The sequence below is a fragment of the Salmo salar genome, chromosome 18 (assembly GCF_965601325.2).
Source record: "Salmo salar chromosome 18, fSalSal1, whole genome shotgun sequence".
In the NCBI taxonomy this organism is placed as follows: domain Eukaryota; kingdom Metazoa; phylum Chordata; class Actinopteri; order Salmoniformes; family Salmonidae; genus Salmo; species Salmo salar.
In genome coordinates this window covers 95,688,768-95,705,802 of record NC_138308.1, presented here as the reverse complement: position 1 = coordinate 95,705,802, position 17,035 = coordinate 95,688,768, and the positions used below count along the sequence as shown (strand labels likewise).

General features: G+C 47.3%; 1 protein-coding gene across 1 annotated transcript in view; it reads right to left on the bottom strand.

Annotated features, from left to right (window-relative positions):
- LOC145861804 (short transient receptor potential channel 5-like) overlaps nucleotides 1–17,035 on the bottom strand; it is a 100,641-nt gene that overhangs the window by 66,393 nt on the left and 17,213 nt on the right. The window contains exons 2-3 of the mRNA XM_082965351.1: nucleotides 11,957–12,101; nucleotides 10,543–10,793 (exon numbers count right to left, since the gene is read on the bottom strand). Of these exons, the coding sequence (XP_082821477.1) occupies nucleotides 10,543–10,793; nucleotides 11,957–12,092 (387 nt within the window). The 5' untranslated portion in view covers nucleotides 12,093–12,101. The remainder of the gene's footprint in view (nucleotides 1–10,542; nucleotides 10,794–11,956; nucleotides 12,102–17,035) is intronic.

The window sequence follows — 17,035 nt, the reverse complement described above, 5'->3', positions numbered from 1 at the left end:
TTATTTTAAGAATTATAGATACAGAACTCCTTTATGCAATCGAGGTGTCCGATTTTAAAATAGCTTCTCGGTGAACAGCACATTTTGCAATATTCTGAGTACATAGCCCAGCCATCACGGCTAGCCATTTAGACACCGACCAAGTTTAGCTCTGACCAAACTCCGAGTTACTATTACAAAAGTTTGATTACCTTTGATGTTCTTCGTCAGAATGCACTCCCAGGACTGCTACTTCAATAACAAATGTTGGTTTGGTCCAAAATAATCCATCGTTATATCCAAATAGCGGCGTTTTGTTCGTGCGTTCAAGACACTATCCGAAGTGTAAATAAGGGTCACGAGCATGGCGCAATTCGTGACAAAAAAAATCGAAATATTCCATTACCGTACTTCAAAGCATGTCAACCGCTGTTTAATTCTAAATTACTCATGATAAACGTTCACAAAAAACATAACAATTATTTTAAGAATTATAGATACAGAACTCCTTTATGCCCTTGCTATGTCCGATTTTAACCTGTTAGGGCTAGGGGGCAGTATTGACATGGCTGGATAAAAAACGTACCCGATTTAATCTGGTTACTACTCCTGCCCAGTAACTAGAATATGCATATAATTATTGGCTTTGGATAGAAAACACCCTAAAGTTTCTAAAACTGTTTGAATGGTGTCTGTGAGAATAACAGAACTCATATGGCAGGCCAAAAGCTGAGAAGATTCCATGCAGGAAGTGGCCTGTCTGACAAGTTGTGTTTTATCTTGGCTCTTTTTATTGAAGACTGAGGATCTTTGCAATAACGTGACACTTCCTACGGCTCCCATAGGCTCTCAGAGCCCGGGAAAAAGCTGAAGGATATCGAGGCAGGCTCTGGCTGAAACACTTTATCGCGTTTGGCAAGTGGCCATTCAGAGTACTGTGGGCTTAGGCGCGTGCACGAGTCGACCGAATGCTTTATTTTCTTTCCTCTGTTTACCTAAATGCAGATTCCCGGTCGGAATATTATCGCTTTTTTACGAGAAAAATGGCATAAAAATGGATTTTAAACAGCGGTTGACATGCTTTGAAGTACGGTAATGGAATATTTCGATTTTTTTTGTCACGAATTGCGCCATGCTCGTGACCCTTATTTACACTTCGGATAGTGTCTTGAACGCACGAACAAAACGCCGCTATTTGGATATAACGATGGATTATTTTGGACCAAACCAACATTTGTTATTGAAGTAGCAGTCCTGGGAGTGCCTTCTGACGAAGAACATCAAAGGTAATCAAACTTTTGTAATAGTAAATCGGAGTTTGGTCAGAGCTAAACTTGGTCGGTGTCTAAATGGCTAGCCGTGATGGCTGGGCTATGTACTCAGAATATTGCAAAATGTGCTTTCACCGAGAAGCTATTTTAAAATCGGACACCTCGATTGCATAAAGGAGTTCTGTATCTATAATTCTTAAAATAATTGTTATGTTTTTTGTGAATGTTTATCGTGAGTAATTTTGTAAATTCACCGGAGGTTTGCGGGGGGTATGCTAGTTCTGAACGTCACATGCTAATGTAAAAAGCTGGTTTTTGATATAAATATGAACTTGATTGAACAAAACATGCATGTATTGTATAACATAATGTCCTAGGTGTGTAATCTGATGAAGATCATCAAAGGTTAGTGCTGCATTTAGCTGTCTTCTGGGTTTTTGTGACATTATATGCTAGCTTGAAAAATGGCTGGGTACTCTGCTGACATAATCTAATGTTTTGCTTTCGTTGTAAAACCTTTTTGAAATCGGACAGTGTGGTTAGATTAACGAGAGTCTTGTCTTTAAAATGGTGTAAAATAGTCATATGTTTGAGAAATTGAAGTAATAGCATTTCTAAGGTATTTGAAAATCGCGCCACGGGATTACACTGGCTGTTGCGTAGGTGGGATTATTCGGTGCCACCTAGCCCAGAGAGGTTAAAATAGCTTTTCGGTGAAAGCACATTTTGCAATATTCTCAGTAGATAGCCCGGCATCACATGGCTAGCTATTTAGACACCCAACAAGTTTAGCACTCACCAAAGTCAGATTTACTATAAGAAAAATGTTATTATCTTTGCTGTTCTTCGTCAGAATGCACTCCCAGGACTTCTACTTCAATAACAAATGTTGGTTTGGTTCCAAATAATCCATAGTTATATCCAAATAGCGGCGTTTTGTTCGTGCGTTCAAGACACTATCCAAGGGTGACGAAGGGTTATGCGCCCGACGCGTTTCATGACAAAACATTTCTAAATAATCCATTACCGTACTTCGAAGCATGTCAACCGCTGTTTTAAATCAATTTTTATGCCATTTTTCTCGTAAAAAAAGCGATAATATTCCGACCGGGAGTGGTTGTTTTCGTTCAAAGAGAGAGAAAGTAAACATGGAGTCGACTCGTGCACGCGCCTCAGTCTCATAGTACTCTGACCGACCACTATCCAAACGCGCTAATGTTTTTCAGCCAGGGGCTGGAATTACATCATTCAGCTTTTTCCCGGGTTCTGAGATCCTATGGGAGCCGTAGGAAGTGTCACGTTACAGCAAAGATCCTACGTTTTGGATAGAGATGATCAAGAAAGCCAAGAAATGGTCAGACAGGGTACTTCCTGTAGAGAATCTTCTCAGGTTTTGGCCTGCCAAATGAGTTCTGTTATACTCACAGACACCATTCAAACAGTTTTAGAAACTTTGGAGTGTTTTCTATCCAAAGCTAATAATTATATGCATATTCTAGTTTCTGTGCAGGAGTAAAAATCAGATTAAATCGGGTACGTTTTTTATCCGGCCGTGAAAATACTGCCCCCTATCCATAACAGGTTTTAATCAAACAAAATGTTATCAATTTGGGTTTATGATTAATCTCCTCCAGCCATTGTCTCTTCATGTTGCATCAACAGTTGTTTTATAATCATATCTATGTCTCCCTTCATTTGGTTGTTTCGTACAGATGTTCCCAATCAACGTTGTCTCCCTTCATTTGGTTTTTCGTACAGATATTCAACGTTGTCTCGTAGATGTTGATGTGTGAGATGTTAGAGCCAGGTCATCAGGAAGTCAAGGTCTTCTAGACGACCATAAAAGCTCCATGATGAAAATAGCAGCCGTTTTATTGCCAATTGTGCTAATATGTGTCACGACATGGCCCTTTCTGGGTATAGACCGTGGTGCATCACTCACCTTGGATTAGACAAAGACATTTTAACAACAAGCAGGAAACAGGATGTACTTCAGACACCCGACAAGGCCGAAATCCCTGTCATTGGCAGGAGAAAGAGACGCAGGTACAGAGGACACAGAGCGGGGTGTCCTTGTAAGGATCCGCCGACGGCGAGTGGGAAATCTGCCCTTACCATCAGTATTACTTGCCAATGTACAATCATTGGACAATAAATTAGATGAGGTACGATCACAAATATCCTACCAACGGGACATCAAAAACTGTAACATCTTATGTTTCACCGAATCGTGGCTGAATGAAGACATGGATATTCAGCTGATGGGATATACACTGCACCGGCAAGATAGAACAGCACACTCCGGTAAGATGGGGGGGCGGTCTGTGCGTATTTGTAAACAACAGCTGGTGCACGAAATCTAAGGAAATCTCTAGATTTTGCTCGACTGAAGTAGAGTATCTCATGATAAGCTGTAGACCACACTATTTGTCAAGAGAGTTTTCATCTATATTTTTCGTGGCTTTTTATTTACCACCACAGACAGATACTGGCACTAAGACCGCACTCAGTCAGCTGTATAAAGAAATAAGCATCCTAATGGCAGGGAAACTTACATCAGTTTTACCTAATTTTTATCAGCATGTTAAATGTGCAACCAGAGGGAAACAAAGTCTAGACCACCTTTACTCCACACACAGAGATGCATGCAAAGTTCTCCCTCGCCCTCCATTTGGCAAATATGACCATAATTCTATCCTCCTGATTCCTGGCATTGGCATTGAGGAGTACACCACATCAGTCACTGGCTTTATCAATAAGTGCATCGAGGACGTCGTCAACCACAGTGACTGTACGTACATACCCCAATCAGAAGCCATGGACTACAGGCAACATTCGCACTTAGTTAAAGGGAGAGCTGCTGCTTTCAAGGTGCTGGACTCTTACACTGGAAGCTTATAAGAAATCCTGCTATGCCCTCCGACTAACCATTAAACAGGAAAAGCATCAATACAGGACAAAGTTCGGCTCGTACTACACCGGCTCCGACACTCGTCAGATGTGGCAGGGTCTGCAAACTATTACAGACTACAAAGGGAAGCACATCCGCGAGCTGCCCAGTGACACGAGCCTACCAGACGAGCTAAATCACTTCTATGCTCGCTTCGAGGCAAGTAACACTAAGGCATGCATGAGAGGATCAGCTGTTCCGGACGACTGTGTGATCACGCTCTCCGAAAACTAATGTGAGTAAGACCTTTAAACAGGTCAACATTCACAATGCCACGGGGCCAGACGGATTACCAGGACGTGTGCTCCGGGCATGTGCTGACCAACTGGCAGGTGTTTTCACTGACATTTTCAACCTTGCCAGTCTCTCACCATTGCCATTCATCTCTCCACAGACGTGCTTCACCATTGTTCTCTCTCTGTAGTTGGTGTTGTCGTGCCAACCTTTGCATTCAGGTCTCCGATGACATGGAGCAGGTCTTGAGCAGGTGTCTTCTTTACTTCAAATTGGAGGGTGTTATAGAACTGTCACGTCCTGACCAGTATAGAGGATTATTAGTATTATTTGGTCAGGGCGTGGCAGAGGTATGTTTGTTTTGTATGGTGGTTTTTTTTTGTGTATAGCTTAGAGGGGTGTGTTATTTATGTGTTCCGGGGTTTTGTGGTGTATGTATTAGTATGAGTAGGTTCTAGGTTAAGTTTTCTATGTGCAGATTTGGTTGCTGGACTCTCAATTGGAGGCAGGTGTTTCTAGTTGCCTCTGATTGGGAGTCCTATAAGTAGGTGTGTGTTTTGTTTGTCACTTGTGGGTATTTGTATGTTAGCACTGCTTTTGTTTAGCATGCTACACTGTGCCTGAGTTTTGTTTATTGGTTTTTCTCGTGTTCACATTTAAAATAAATGATGATGAGCACGCAATCTGCTGCATATTGGTCCACTTTGTCCGACAGCGATTTCAACACATCTTCTGACAAAGAGGTTTCTGACAAGAACAGGTATTTTTCTTCAACTTTAGCATCGTCTGTGGGAACAGAACATTGGATTATTGTTAGTTTGGTATGTTGTCCATTGAGTCTGTTATCATTCTGCTGCTGATTAATTTCCATCCCATTAAAGTTTTCTCCTCCTCTCTTTCTGTAGGATGATGGCGACACCTTCACAATGTTGTCCGTCCTCTCGTCCAGAGTTTAGTACTGTTTCTCCAGTGCTGGTTCTCATGGAACCAGAGCTAGTCCACCTGGCTTCCCTCATTCCCAGGATATGTAGCTTGTATCTCCTCATTTCGTTGATAAACTTGTGCCAGCTTTCCGGAATCCAAAACATTGTTTGAACATTTCCATAAGCCAACATGCAGTTTGTTGTAGATGTTCACTTCAGCAGTTTCCCATAGGCTTTAACTGATGGTGGTCATACAAGTCTGGGAGATCTTCCCATCCAGTTGTAGGATTGTCATTTGTTGCTGTTTCTGTAGCAGAAAGGTCTTACGGGAAAAGGGTTGCTAGCCCCATGCCTTACCGTCCACCATTTCTGGTATCGGGAGATTTTGGAGTTGATTTGTTAGTCCCCTCACCTAGTCTTTTTCCTTCTTGGTGATGGATTACAGTTTCATACCATGTGAGACCAGACAGGCTTTCAGCAGCGACGCTGCCCCTTCGCTTTAAGACCAACCAACTCTTGCTGCTGTGTAGTGAACGACATAACCGAAAGCCAACAGATTATGTTGGTTAGGTTTTAGCAGTGAGAGACAGCAATGCCTCCTCATAATTGGTTAAAATCACACGATGCACACCGGTGTCATTGGAAACACGTATCTTCCTCTATCTTTTTCACAACAAAACGTGGCAATATAGAAATATAGAAACGTAGAAACATAGAAATATAGAAACATGTCATGTTCACATATGTTGATGTTGGAGTTGTGCTGGAGATGATTACATTTCTCTTTAAGGTAAGGGTTAAGGTTTGGGACCCTCGGACTCAGACCTGGGGGGTTAAGGTTTGGGATAGGGTTGAAATAGAATGAGTGCATTTCACTGGGATTGAACACGTGACCCTCAGAGCCGGAACTTATTGGCTTACGCCTATCTGCCATCCCCACCCTAGCAAGCCGCAAGCCTACTTGATGGTAAAATAACTCAACTTTGACCCTAGTGGCCAGTTTTGAAGGCATCTCCTGACATCCTGGGGACCTGGCTGAACAGTTATTGACAATTGACTGTACTTCGGGAATTTTATAAGGATTCAAATGAGCTGTTTGCGAAAGCAGCAGCTACTCTTCCTGGGGTCCACACAAAACATGAAACATGACATCATACAGAACATGAAACATGACATCATATAGAACATGAAACATGACATCATACAGAACATGAAACATGACATCATATAGAACATGAAACATGACATCATATAGAACATGAAACATGACATCATACAGAACATGAAACATGACATCATACAGAACATGAAACATGACATCATATAGAACATGAAACATGACATCATACAGAACATGAAACATGACATCATACAGAACATGAAACATGACATCATATAGAACATGAAACATGACATCATACAGAACATGAAACATGACATCATACAGAACATGAAACATGACATCATACAGAACATGAAACATGACATCATACAGAACATGAAACATGACATCATACAGAACATGAAACATGACATCATATAGAACATGAAACATGACATCATACAGAACATGAAACATGACATCATACAGAACATGAAACATGACATCATACAGAACATGAAACATGACATCATATAGAACATTAATAGGACAGAACTACATGAATACTGGGAGGACAGGGGGAGAAAGAGGAAGACAGGGAGAAAGATGAAGACAGGGGGAGAAAGAGGAGGACAGGGGGAGAAAGATGAAGACAGGGGGAGAAAGAGGAGGACAGGGAGAAAGATGAAGACAGGGGGAGAAAGAGGAGGACAGGGGGAGAAAGATGAAGACGGGGAGAAAGATGAGGACAGGGGGAGAAAGAGGAGGACATGGGGAGAAAGAGGAAGACAGGGGGAGAAAGATGAAGACAGGGGGAGAAAGATGAAGACAGGGGGAGAAAGAGGAGGACAGGGAGAAAGATGAAGACAGGGGGAGAAAGAGGAGGACAGGGGGAGAAAGATGAAGACGGGGAGAAAGAGGAAGACAGGGGGAGAAAGATGAAGACAGGGGGAGAAAGAGGAGGACAGGGGGAGAAAGAGGAAGACAGGGGGAGAAAGAGGAAGAAGGTGGGAGAAAGATGAAGACAGGGGGAGAAAGAGGAGGACAGGGAGAAAGATGAAGACAGGGGGAGAAAGAGGAGGACAGGGGGAGAAAGATGAAGACGGGGAGAAAGAGGAAGACAGGGGGAGAAAGATGAAGACAGGGGGAGAAAGAGGAGGACAGGGGGAGAAAGAGGAAGACAGGGGGAGAAAGAGGAAGACGGGGGGAGAAAGAGGAAGACGGGGAGAAAGAGGAAGACGGGGAGAAAGATGAAGACAGGGGGAGAAAGAGGAGGACAGGGGGAGAAAGAGGAAGACAGGGGGAGAAAGAGGAAGACAGGGGGAGAAAGATGAAGACAGGGGGAGAAAGATGAGGACAGGGGGAGAAAGAGGAGGACATGGGGAGAAAGAGGAAGACAGGGGGAGAAAGATGAAGACAGGGGGAGAAAGATGAAGACGGGGAGAGAAAGAGGAGGACAGGGGGAGAAAGAGGAAGACAGGGGGAGAAAGAGGAGGACAGGGGGAGAAAGAGGAGGACAGGGGGAGAAAGAGGAAGACAGGGGGAGAAAGAGGAAGACAGGGGGAGAAAGAGGAGGACAGGGGGAGAAAGAGGAAGACAGGGGGACAGGGGGAGAAAGAGGAAGACAGGGGGAGAAAGAGGAGGACAGGGGGAGAAAGAGGAAGACAGGGGGAGAAAGAGGAGGACAGGGGGAGAAAGAGGAAGACAGGGGGAGAAAGAGGAGGACAGGGGGAGAAAGATGAAGACAGGGGGAGAAAGAGGAAGACGGGGAGAAAGATGAAGACAGGGGGAGAAAGAGGAGGACAGGGGGAGAAAGATGAAGACAGGGGGAGAAAGAGGAAGACGGGGAGAAAGATGAGGAAAGGAGGGGAAAAGACGGTCTGCATGAAAGAACTTTGTCTTCATTATCTTAAAACGGACCTTAGAAAGGAGAGAATGAAAGACAATGATTTATAGAGAGAGTAATATTGGTTTAGTTTCTTTCATCTCTCTAAGGAGTGGAGGCTCTTTCTGTAAATCGCTCCCTCCCCCTCAATCTCTCCCCCCTCCATCTCTCTCTCTCTCTCGCTCTCTCTCTCTCTGTGTGTGTGTGTGAAACATTGGAGATGTCTGCAGTGTCTCATCAGTGGTAAGATAAAAGGTCACACACACACTTTCGCTCATCTTGTCACCGACTTCAAACTTCAAAGACGGTGAAAGAAGGTGGAGAAAACCGTAAGATCTCCGTAAGATCTCCCTTTCTTCATCTCTGTCTCCCTCCCTGAATAACTGTGAAATTGCATTTCACAGTTATTCAGAGTGGAGAGAGAGATAGGGAAAGAGAGAGAGAGAGAGAGAGAGAGAGAGAGAGAGGGGAATAGGGGAGAGGGGAATAGACCAGATGAAGAGAATGAGAGAGAGAAAGAGAGAGAAAGAGAGGGGGAAAGAGAGAGAAAGAGGGAGAGAGGGACAGAGAGAGAGAGAGAGAGAGAGAGAACCTCAGAGTGAGTGACAACTCTCTAGATGCAAAGAAAATAAATAAATAAAATAATTCCACCTCAGAGTAAGAACAGGAAGAAAGAGAAATAAAGAAATATATGGAGGGAGGGATGAGGGGGAGAGTATTTATTTTCCCTTTGGTACTTTAACTATTTGCACATCATTACAACGCTGTAAATAGACATAATATGACATTTGTAATGTATTTATTCCTTTGGAACTTTTGTGAGTGTAATGTTTACTGTTCATTTTAATTGTTTATTTTGTTTATTATCTACTTCACTTGCTTTGGAAATGTTAATATATGTTTCCTATGCCAATGAATTGAAAAATGTAATTGAGAGAGAGAGAGACAGAAAGAGGGAGAGAGAGAGAGAGAAAGAGACAGAGGGAGAGCTAGAGAGAGAGAGGGAGAGAGAGGGAGAGAGAGGGAGAGAGAGGGAGAGAGAGGGAGAGAGAGGGAGAGAGAGAGAGGGAGAGAGAGAGAGAGAGAAAGAGACAGAGAGGGAGAGCTAGAGAGAGAGAGGGAGAGAGAGGGAGAGAGAGGGAGAGAGAGGGAGAGAGAGAAAGACGGGGAGAGAGAGAGAAGAGAGAGCGAGAGATAGAGAGTGAGGGAGAGAGAAGAGAGAGTGAGAGAGAGAGAGTGAGGGAGAGAGAGACAGAAAGAGGGAGAGAGAGAGAGGGAGAGAGATATATATATAGAGAGAGATATAGAGATATATATATATATATGTAGAGAGAGAGAGAGAGAGGGAGATAAATGAAGTGTTTCTAAATAGCAGTAATTCATGTTCAGTCATCTTATTCTGTGTGTGTGTGTGTGTGTTTACGTGTGTGTACGTGTGTGTGTGTGTGTGTGTGTGTGTGTCTGTGTGTGTGTGTGTGTGTGTGTGTGTGTGTGTGTGTGTGTGTGTGTGTGTGTGTGTGTGTGTGTGTGTGTGTGTGTGTGTGTGTGTACAAAGACGTCCAACCTCACTACCCACACTCCACTCAGGCTGGGGGTTGCCATAGTGATATAGAATCTGGAAACTGTCCAGGAATTTATGGTGAAACACATCCAAACACACACAAACAAACAAACACACACACACACACACACACACACACACACACACACACACACACACACACACACACACACACACACACACACTATAACACACACACTGTAGCATACACTCTGTAACACACACACACAGTAACGCACACACACACAGACACACACACTGTAACACACACTGTAACACACATACACACACAGTAACACAGACACACACACAGAGTAACACACACACTGTAACACACACACTGTAACATACTGTAACACACACACACACATTAACACACACACACTGTTACACACACTGTAACACACACACTGTAACACACACACACACTGTAACACACACACTGTAACACACACACACTGTAACACACACACACAGTAACACACACACACTGTAACACACACAGTAACACACACACTGTAACACACACACACACACACTGTAACACACACACACACAGTAACACACACACTGTAACACACACTGTAACACACACACTGTAACACACACACTGTAACACACACACACACACACCTACCTGTTTCTCTCCAGTCTGTCTCCTATGAGACAGCAGCAACTCCACGGCCCCCACCACCTCTTTCCGTATGGCGTAGAGTAAGGCGTCTCCCGTAGCAACCCCGTGGTCCAGCAGTAGTTCCATCACCTCCAGGTTCTCGTTCTCGATAGCGATGAGCAGAGCGCTCCGCCCCAGAGGGTCCAGACAGTTCACATCTATATTGTAGTACACCTCCGCCTCGTGCAGAGCATGTTTCACACCTGCATAGTCCCCTGGAGACAGATGGGTAGGGGACAGAGGGGTAGGGGACAGAGGGGTAGGGGACAGAGGGGTAGGGGAGGGAGGGGTAGGGGTAGGGAACAGAGGGGTAGGGGGCAGAGGGGACAGAGGGGTAGGGGACAGAGGGGTAGGGGCCAGAGGGGTAGGGGACAGAGGGGTAGGGGACAGAGGGGACAGAGGGGTAGGGGACAGAGGGGACAGAGGGGTAGGGGACAGAGGGGTAGGGGACAGAGGGGTAGGGTTAGGGGATAAAGGGGTAGGGGAGGTAGGGGACAGAGGGGACAGAGGGGACAGAGGGGTAGGGGACAGAGGGGACAGAGGGGACAGAGGGGTAGGGGAGAGGGGTAGGGGAAATAGGGGTAGGGGACAGAGGGGACAGAGGGGTAGGGGACAGAGGGGTAGGGGACAGAGGGGTAGGGGAGGGAGGGGTAGGGGTAGGGGTGGGGGACAGAGGGGTACGGGTAGGGGACAGAGGGGTAGGGGACAGAGGGGTAGGGGCCAGAGGGGTAGGGGACAGAGGGGTAGGGGACAGAAGAGTAGGGGACAGAGGGGTAGGGGTAGGGGTGGGGGACAGAGGGGTAGGGGTAGGGGACAGAGGGGTAGGGGACAGAGGGGTAGGGTTAGGGGATAAAGGGGAAGGGAGGTAGGGTACAGAGGGGTAGGGGCCAGAGGGGTAGGGTTAGGGGATAAAGGGGTAGTGGGGGTAGGGGACAGAGGGGTAGGGTACAGAGGGGTAGGGTAGGGGACAGAGGGGTAGGGGACAGATGGGTAGGGGACAGAGGGGTAGGGGACAGAGGGGTAGGGTAGGGGACAGAGGGGTAGGGTAGGGGACAGAGGGGTAGGGTAGGGGACAGATGGGTAGGGGACAGAGGGGTAGGGTAGGGGACAGAGGGGTAGGGTAGGGGTCAGATGGGTAGGGGACAGAGGGGTAGGGGACAGAGGGTTAGGGGACAGAGGTGTAGGGGAGGTAGAGGACATAGGGGTAGGGGACAGAGGGGTAGGGGACAGAGGGGTAGGATATAGAGGGTTAGGGTTAGGGGACAGATGATAGTGAGATATTATTGTAGATCATAAATCAGATTGTATAGAAGTACAAATGACTTACATTTCTGGGTACTGACACATTAGTAATATATATTATATACATGTGTATTACCTTTCTCTACAGCGGTGAGGTAGGCCCTCTCCTCAGCAGAGAGCTCCAACTCAGCCCGTACAATCTGCAGTGGGATTCTGTCTCGGTACGGAGAGTAGCTCACTTTCTGATAATACAACTGGGCCATTGGATTCATCTTGCCTGGCTGACAGAGAGTAGGGGGAAGGGGAGGGGGAGAGAGAGAAGGGGGGAGAGAGAAGGGGAGGGGGGAGAGAGAGAAGGGGGAGAGAGAAGGGAGGGGGGAGAGAGAGAGAAGGGGGAGAGAGAGAAGGGGGAGAGAGAAGGGGGAGAGAGAGAGAATGGGAGAGAGAGAAGGGGGGAGAGAGAGGGGGGAGAGAGAAGGGAGAGGGGGAGAGAGAGAGAGAGAGAGCGAGAAGGGGAGAGAGAGAAGGGAGAGGGGGAGAGAGAAGGGGGGAGAGAGAATGGGGAGAGAGAAGGGAGAGGGGGGAGAGAAGGGAGAGGGGAAGAGAGAGAGAGAAGGGGAGAGAGAGAAGGGAGAGGGGGGGAGAGAGAGAGAGAGAGAGAGAGCGAAGGGGAGAGAGAGAAGGGGGAGAGAGAAGGGAGAGGGGGAGAGAGAGAGAGAGAAGGGGAGAGAGAGAAGGGAGAGGGGGAGAGAGAGAGAGAGAGAGAGAGAGAGAGAAGGGGAGAGAGAGAAGGGGGGAGAGAGAAGGGGGGAGAGAGATTTAAATCATATATCTCACCATCAAAACAGCACACAGCCTCTAAAACATCTGGTTTGTCCTTGTTCTACAGTGGTGGACATTGACTCATTATTGTTCTTGTTCTGCAGTAGTGGACATTGACTCATTATTGTGGATGTGACAGAGATCACAGCCATGGTTGACAGATATGGTTCAGCATCGGGCAGAACACTAGGCATTAACATCTGGTCTATGATGAAGGAGTTGGTTAAGGCAGAGAACAGGGGTTGGTTAAGACTGAGAACAGGGGTTGGTTAAGACAGAGAACAGGGGCTAGCTAGGGCAGAGAACAGGGGTTGGCTAAGGCAGAGAACAGGGGTTGGCTAAGGCAGAGAACAGGGGCTGGCTAGGGCAGAGAACATGGGTTGGCTAAGGCAGAGAACAGGGGCTGGCTAGGGCAGAGAACAGGGGTTGGCTAAGGCAGAGAACAGGGGTTGGCTAAGGCAGAGAACAGGGGTTGGCTAAGGCAGAGAACAGGGGTTGGCTAAGGCAGAGAACAGGGGCTGGCTAGGGCAGAGAACAGGGGCTGGCTAGGGCAGAGAACAGGGATTGGCTAAGGCAGAGAACAGGGGTTGGCTAAGGCAGAGAACAGGGGCTGGCTAGGGCAGAGAACAGGGGTTGGCTAAGGCAGAGAACAGGGGTTGGCTAAGGCAGAGAACAGGGGTTGGCTAGGGCAGAGAACAGGGGTTGGCTAAGACAGAGAACAGGGGCTGGCTAGGGCAGAGAACAGGGGTTGGCTAAGGCAGAGAACAGGGGTTGGTTAAGGCAGAGAACAGGGGTTGGTTAAGGCAGAGAACAGGGGTTGGTTAAGACAGAGAACAGGGGTTGGTTAAGGCAGAGAACAGGGGTTGGCTAAGGCAGAGAACAGGGGTTGGCTAAGACAGAGAACGGGGGTTGGCTAAGACAGAGAACAGGGATTGGTTAAGACAGAGAACAAGGGTTGGCTAAGACAGAGAAAAGGGGTTGGCTAAGACAGAGAACAGGGGTTGGCTAAGACAGAGAACAGGAGTTGGTTAAGACAGAGAACAGGGGTTGGCTAAGGCAGAGAACAGGGGCTGGCTAAGGCAGAGAACAGGGGCTGGCTAGGGCAGAGAACAGGGGCTGGCTAAGGCAGAGAACAGGGGCTGGCTAGGGCAGAGAACAGGGGTTGGCTAGGGCAGAGAACAGGGGCTGGCTAGGGCAGAGAACAGGGGTTGGTTAAGACAGAGAACAGGGGCTGGCTAGGGCAGAGAACAGGGGTTGGCTAGGGCAGAGAACAGGGGTTGGCTTGGGCAGAGAACAGGGGCTGGCTAGGGCAGAGAACAGGGGTTGGTTAAGACAGAGAACAGGGGCTGGCTAGGGCAGAGAACAGGGGCTGGCTAGGGCAGAGAACAGGGGCTGGCTAGGGCAGAGAACAGGGGTTGGCTAAGACAGAGAACAGGGGTTGGTTAAGACAGAGAACAGGGGTTGGTTAAGACAGATAACAGGGTTTGGTTAAGGCAGAGAACAGGGGTTGGTTAAGACAGAGAACAGGGGTTGGCTAAGGCAGAGAACAGGGGTTGGCTAGGACAGAGAACAGGGGTTGGTTAAGGCAGAGAACAGGGGCTGGCTAAGGCAGAGAACAGGGGCTGGCTAGGGCAGAGAACAAGGGCTGGCTAGGGCAGAGAACAGGGGCTGGCTAAGGCAGAGAACAGGGGTTGGCTAAGGCAGAGAACAGGGGCTGGCTAGGGCAGAGAACAGGGGCTGGCTAGGGCAGAGAACAGGGGTTGGTTAAGACAGAGAACAGGGGCTGGCTAAGACAGAGAACAAGGGTTGGCTAAGACAGAGAACAGGAGTTGGTTAAGAGAGAACAGGGGTTGGTTAAGGCAGAGAACAGGGGTTGCTAAGGCAGAGAACAGGGGTTGGCTAAAACAGAGAACAGGGGTTGGCTAAGATAGAGAACAGGGGTTGGTTAAGGCAGAGAAGAGGAGCTGGTTAAGACAGAGAACAGGGGTTGGTTAAGGCAGAGAACAGGGGTTGGCTAAGGCAGAGAACAGGGGTTGGCTAAGGCAGAGAACAGGGGTTGGCTAAGACAGAGAACAGGGGTTGGTTAAGACAGAGAACAGGGGTTGGCTAAGACAGAGAACAGGGTTTGGTTAAGGCAGAGAACAGGGGTTGGTTAAGACAGAGAACAGGGGTTGGCTAAGGCAGAGAACAGGGGTTGGCTAAGGCAGAGAACAGGGGTTGGTTAAGGCAGAGAACAGGGGTTGGCTAAGGCAGAGAACAGGGGTTGGTTAAGGCAGAGAACAGGGGTTGGCTAAGGCAGAGAATAGGGGTTGGCTAGTCCACGTTCTTCAACAGAATAAATACCAATTTAGTAAAGCACATATTACAGATATCTGGATTGAACAGACCGCAGTAATGCGATAGAGATAAGCATTTGTCTGCCAGTGTATAGGGAATGCTGTGTGTGGTACTGTACTAAATGTCCTTTCCAATATGCTGATTAAACAGGAAATCACACAAGCAAAGTCTGGTCTGTTGAGCTGACTATTACAGCAATGCAGATGTTCTCTCTCTCTCTCTCTCTCTCTCTCTCTCTCTCTCTCTCTACCTCTCTACCCTGGTCATGACTCTCTCTCTCTACCTCTCTACCCTGGTCATGACTCTCTCTCTCTACCTCTCTACCCTGGTCATGACTCTCTCTCTCTACCTCTCTACCCTGGTCATGACTCTCTCTCTCTCTCTCTCTCTCTCTCTCTCTCTCTCTCTCACCTCGGTCATGACTCTCTCTCTCTACCTCTCTACCCTGGTCATGACTCTCTCTCTCTCTGTCTCTCTCTCTGTGTCTCTCTCTGTCTCTCTGTCTCTCTCTCTCTCTCTCTCTCTCTCTCTCTCTCGACCTCGCTCTGTCTTTCATTCTGTCAATTACCCTTCTCTGTTCTTTCTCCCTTCCCCTTTCTATCATCCTTTCCTTCTTCCACCTCTCTCATCATAACAGCTGTTCCATTCTCTTAGCTCATTATTAGTGTCAGTCATCCTGACTAGTTGCCTGGCTACCAATCCACATTGCCCTGGTTAAATGTCACTCACTCCAACTTACGTTTCTTCTCCACCACAGAGTCTGGATTTGGACTTGCTTTGTACAACGCCCCTCACTTTGACGTCAGCAGTAAGAACTTCTAGGATGGCAGTGTGACTGAATGTATCAGCAGACAGGACTTCTAGGATGTCAGTCTGACTGAATGGATCAGCAGACAGGACTTCTAGGATGTCAGTCTGACTGAATGTATCAACAGACAGGACTTCTAGGATGTCAGTCTGACTGAATGGATCAGCAGACAGGACTTCTAGGATGTCAGTCTGACTGAATGTATGTATCCATAGACAGAGCAGGGGAATTCAAATCAGTATGAGATAGATAGATAGACAGACAGACTGACGGACGGACGGACACACAGTAGTGCCCTATATAGGGAATAGGGTGCCAGCCCTGGTCAAAAGTAGTGCACTATTCTCTATATAGTGGACTACTTTAGACCAGAGCCCTATTCCCTATATAGTGCACTACTTTAGACCAGAGCCCTATTCCCTATATAGTGCACTAGTTTAGACCAGAGTCCTAGTCCCTAATGGGTCCGGGTGAAAAGTAGTGCAGTAAACAGGGAATGGTATGGCATTATGATGTGTTATGTCATATTTTTATAGGATGTTGTTTCACTGGCAGTTTTAACAAGCTACTTAAGCTAATGACGAATTACAGAGGCCTAGGCTAGTGGCAACATGTTCATTAGAGAGAGATGGAGGGAGTGAGGGAGGGGGAGGGGGAGGGAGGGAGGGAGGGAGGGAGGGAGGGGGGAGGGAGGGGGGGGAGGGAGGGAGGGAGGGGGGAGGGAGGGAGGGAGGGAGGGAGGGATCGTCAGGCTCTGTTGTGGGACCCTAACAACCATATTGTCGTGGAAACGAGCGCCATGCATGGCTGACTAAAGAGGGTCTGTCTCTGATAAGATTTCACTGACACACACACACACACACACACACACACACACACACACACACACACACACACACACACACACACACACACACACACACACACACACACACTTGTGTAATGTAACTAGGGTTAATGTTAATGTAGCGCTATATAACTATCTATCTGTCTCTCCAGGGAATTTATCCTCATTAGGTTAATGACAAGAGTTAGAAAATACATGAGATGGGAAGGTTGAGGAAAGAAGGAGAGGAGGGAAGGAGGAGAGAGGAGAGAAGGGAAGGAGAGGAGGGAAGGAGGAGAGAGGAGAGAAGGGAAGGAGAGAAGGGAAGGAGAGGAGGGAAGGAGGAGAGAGGAGAGAAGGGAAGGAGAGAAGGGAAGGAGAGGAGGGAAGGAGGAGAGAGGGGAGAAGGGAAGGAGAGGAGG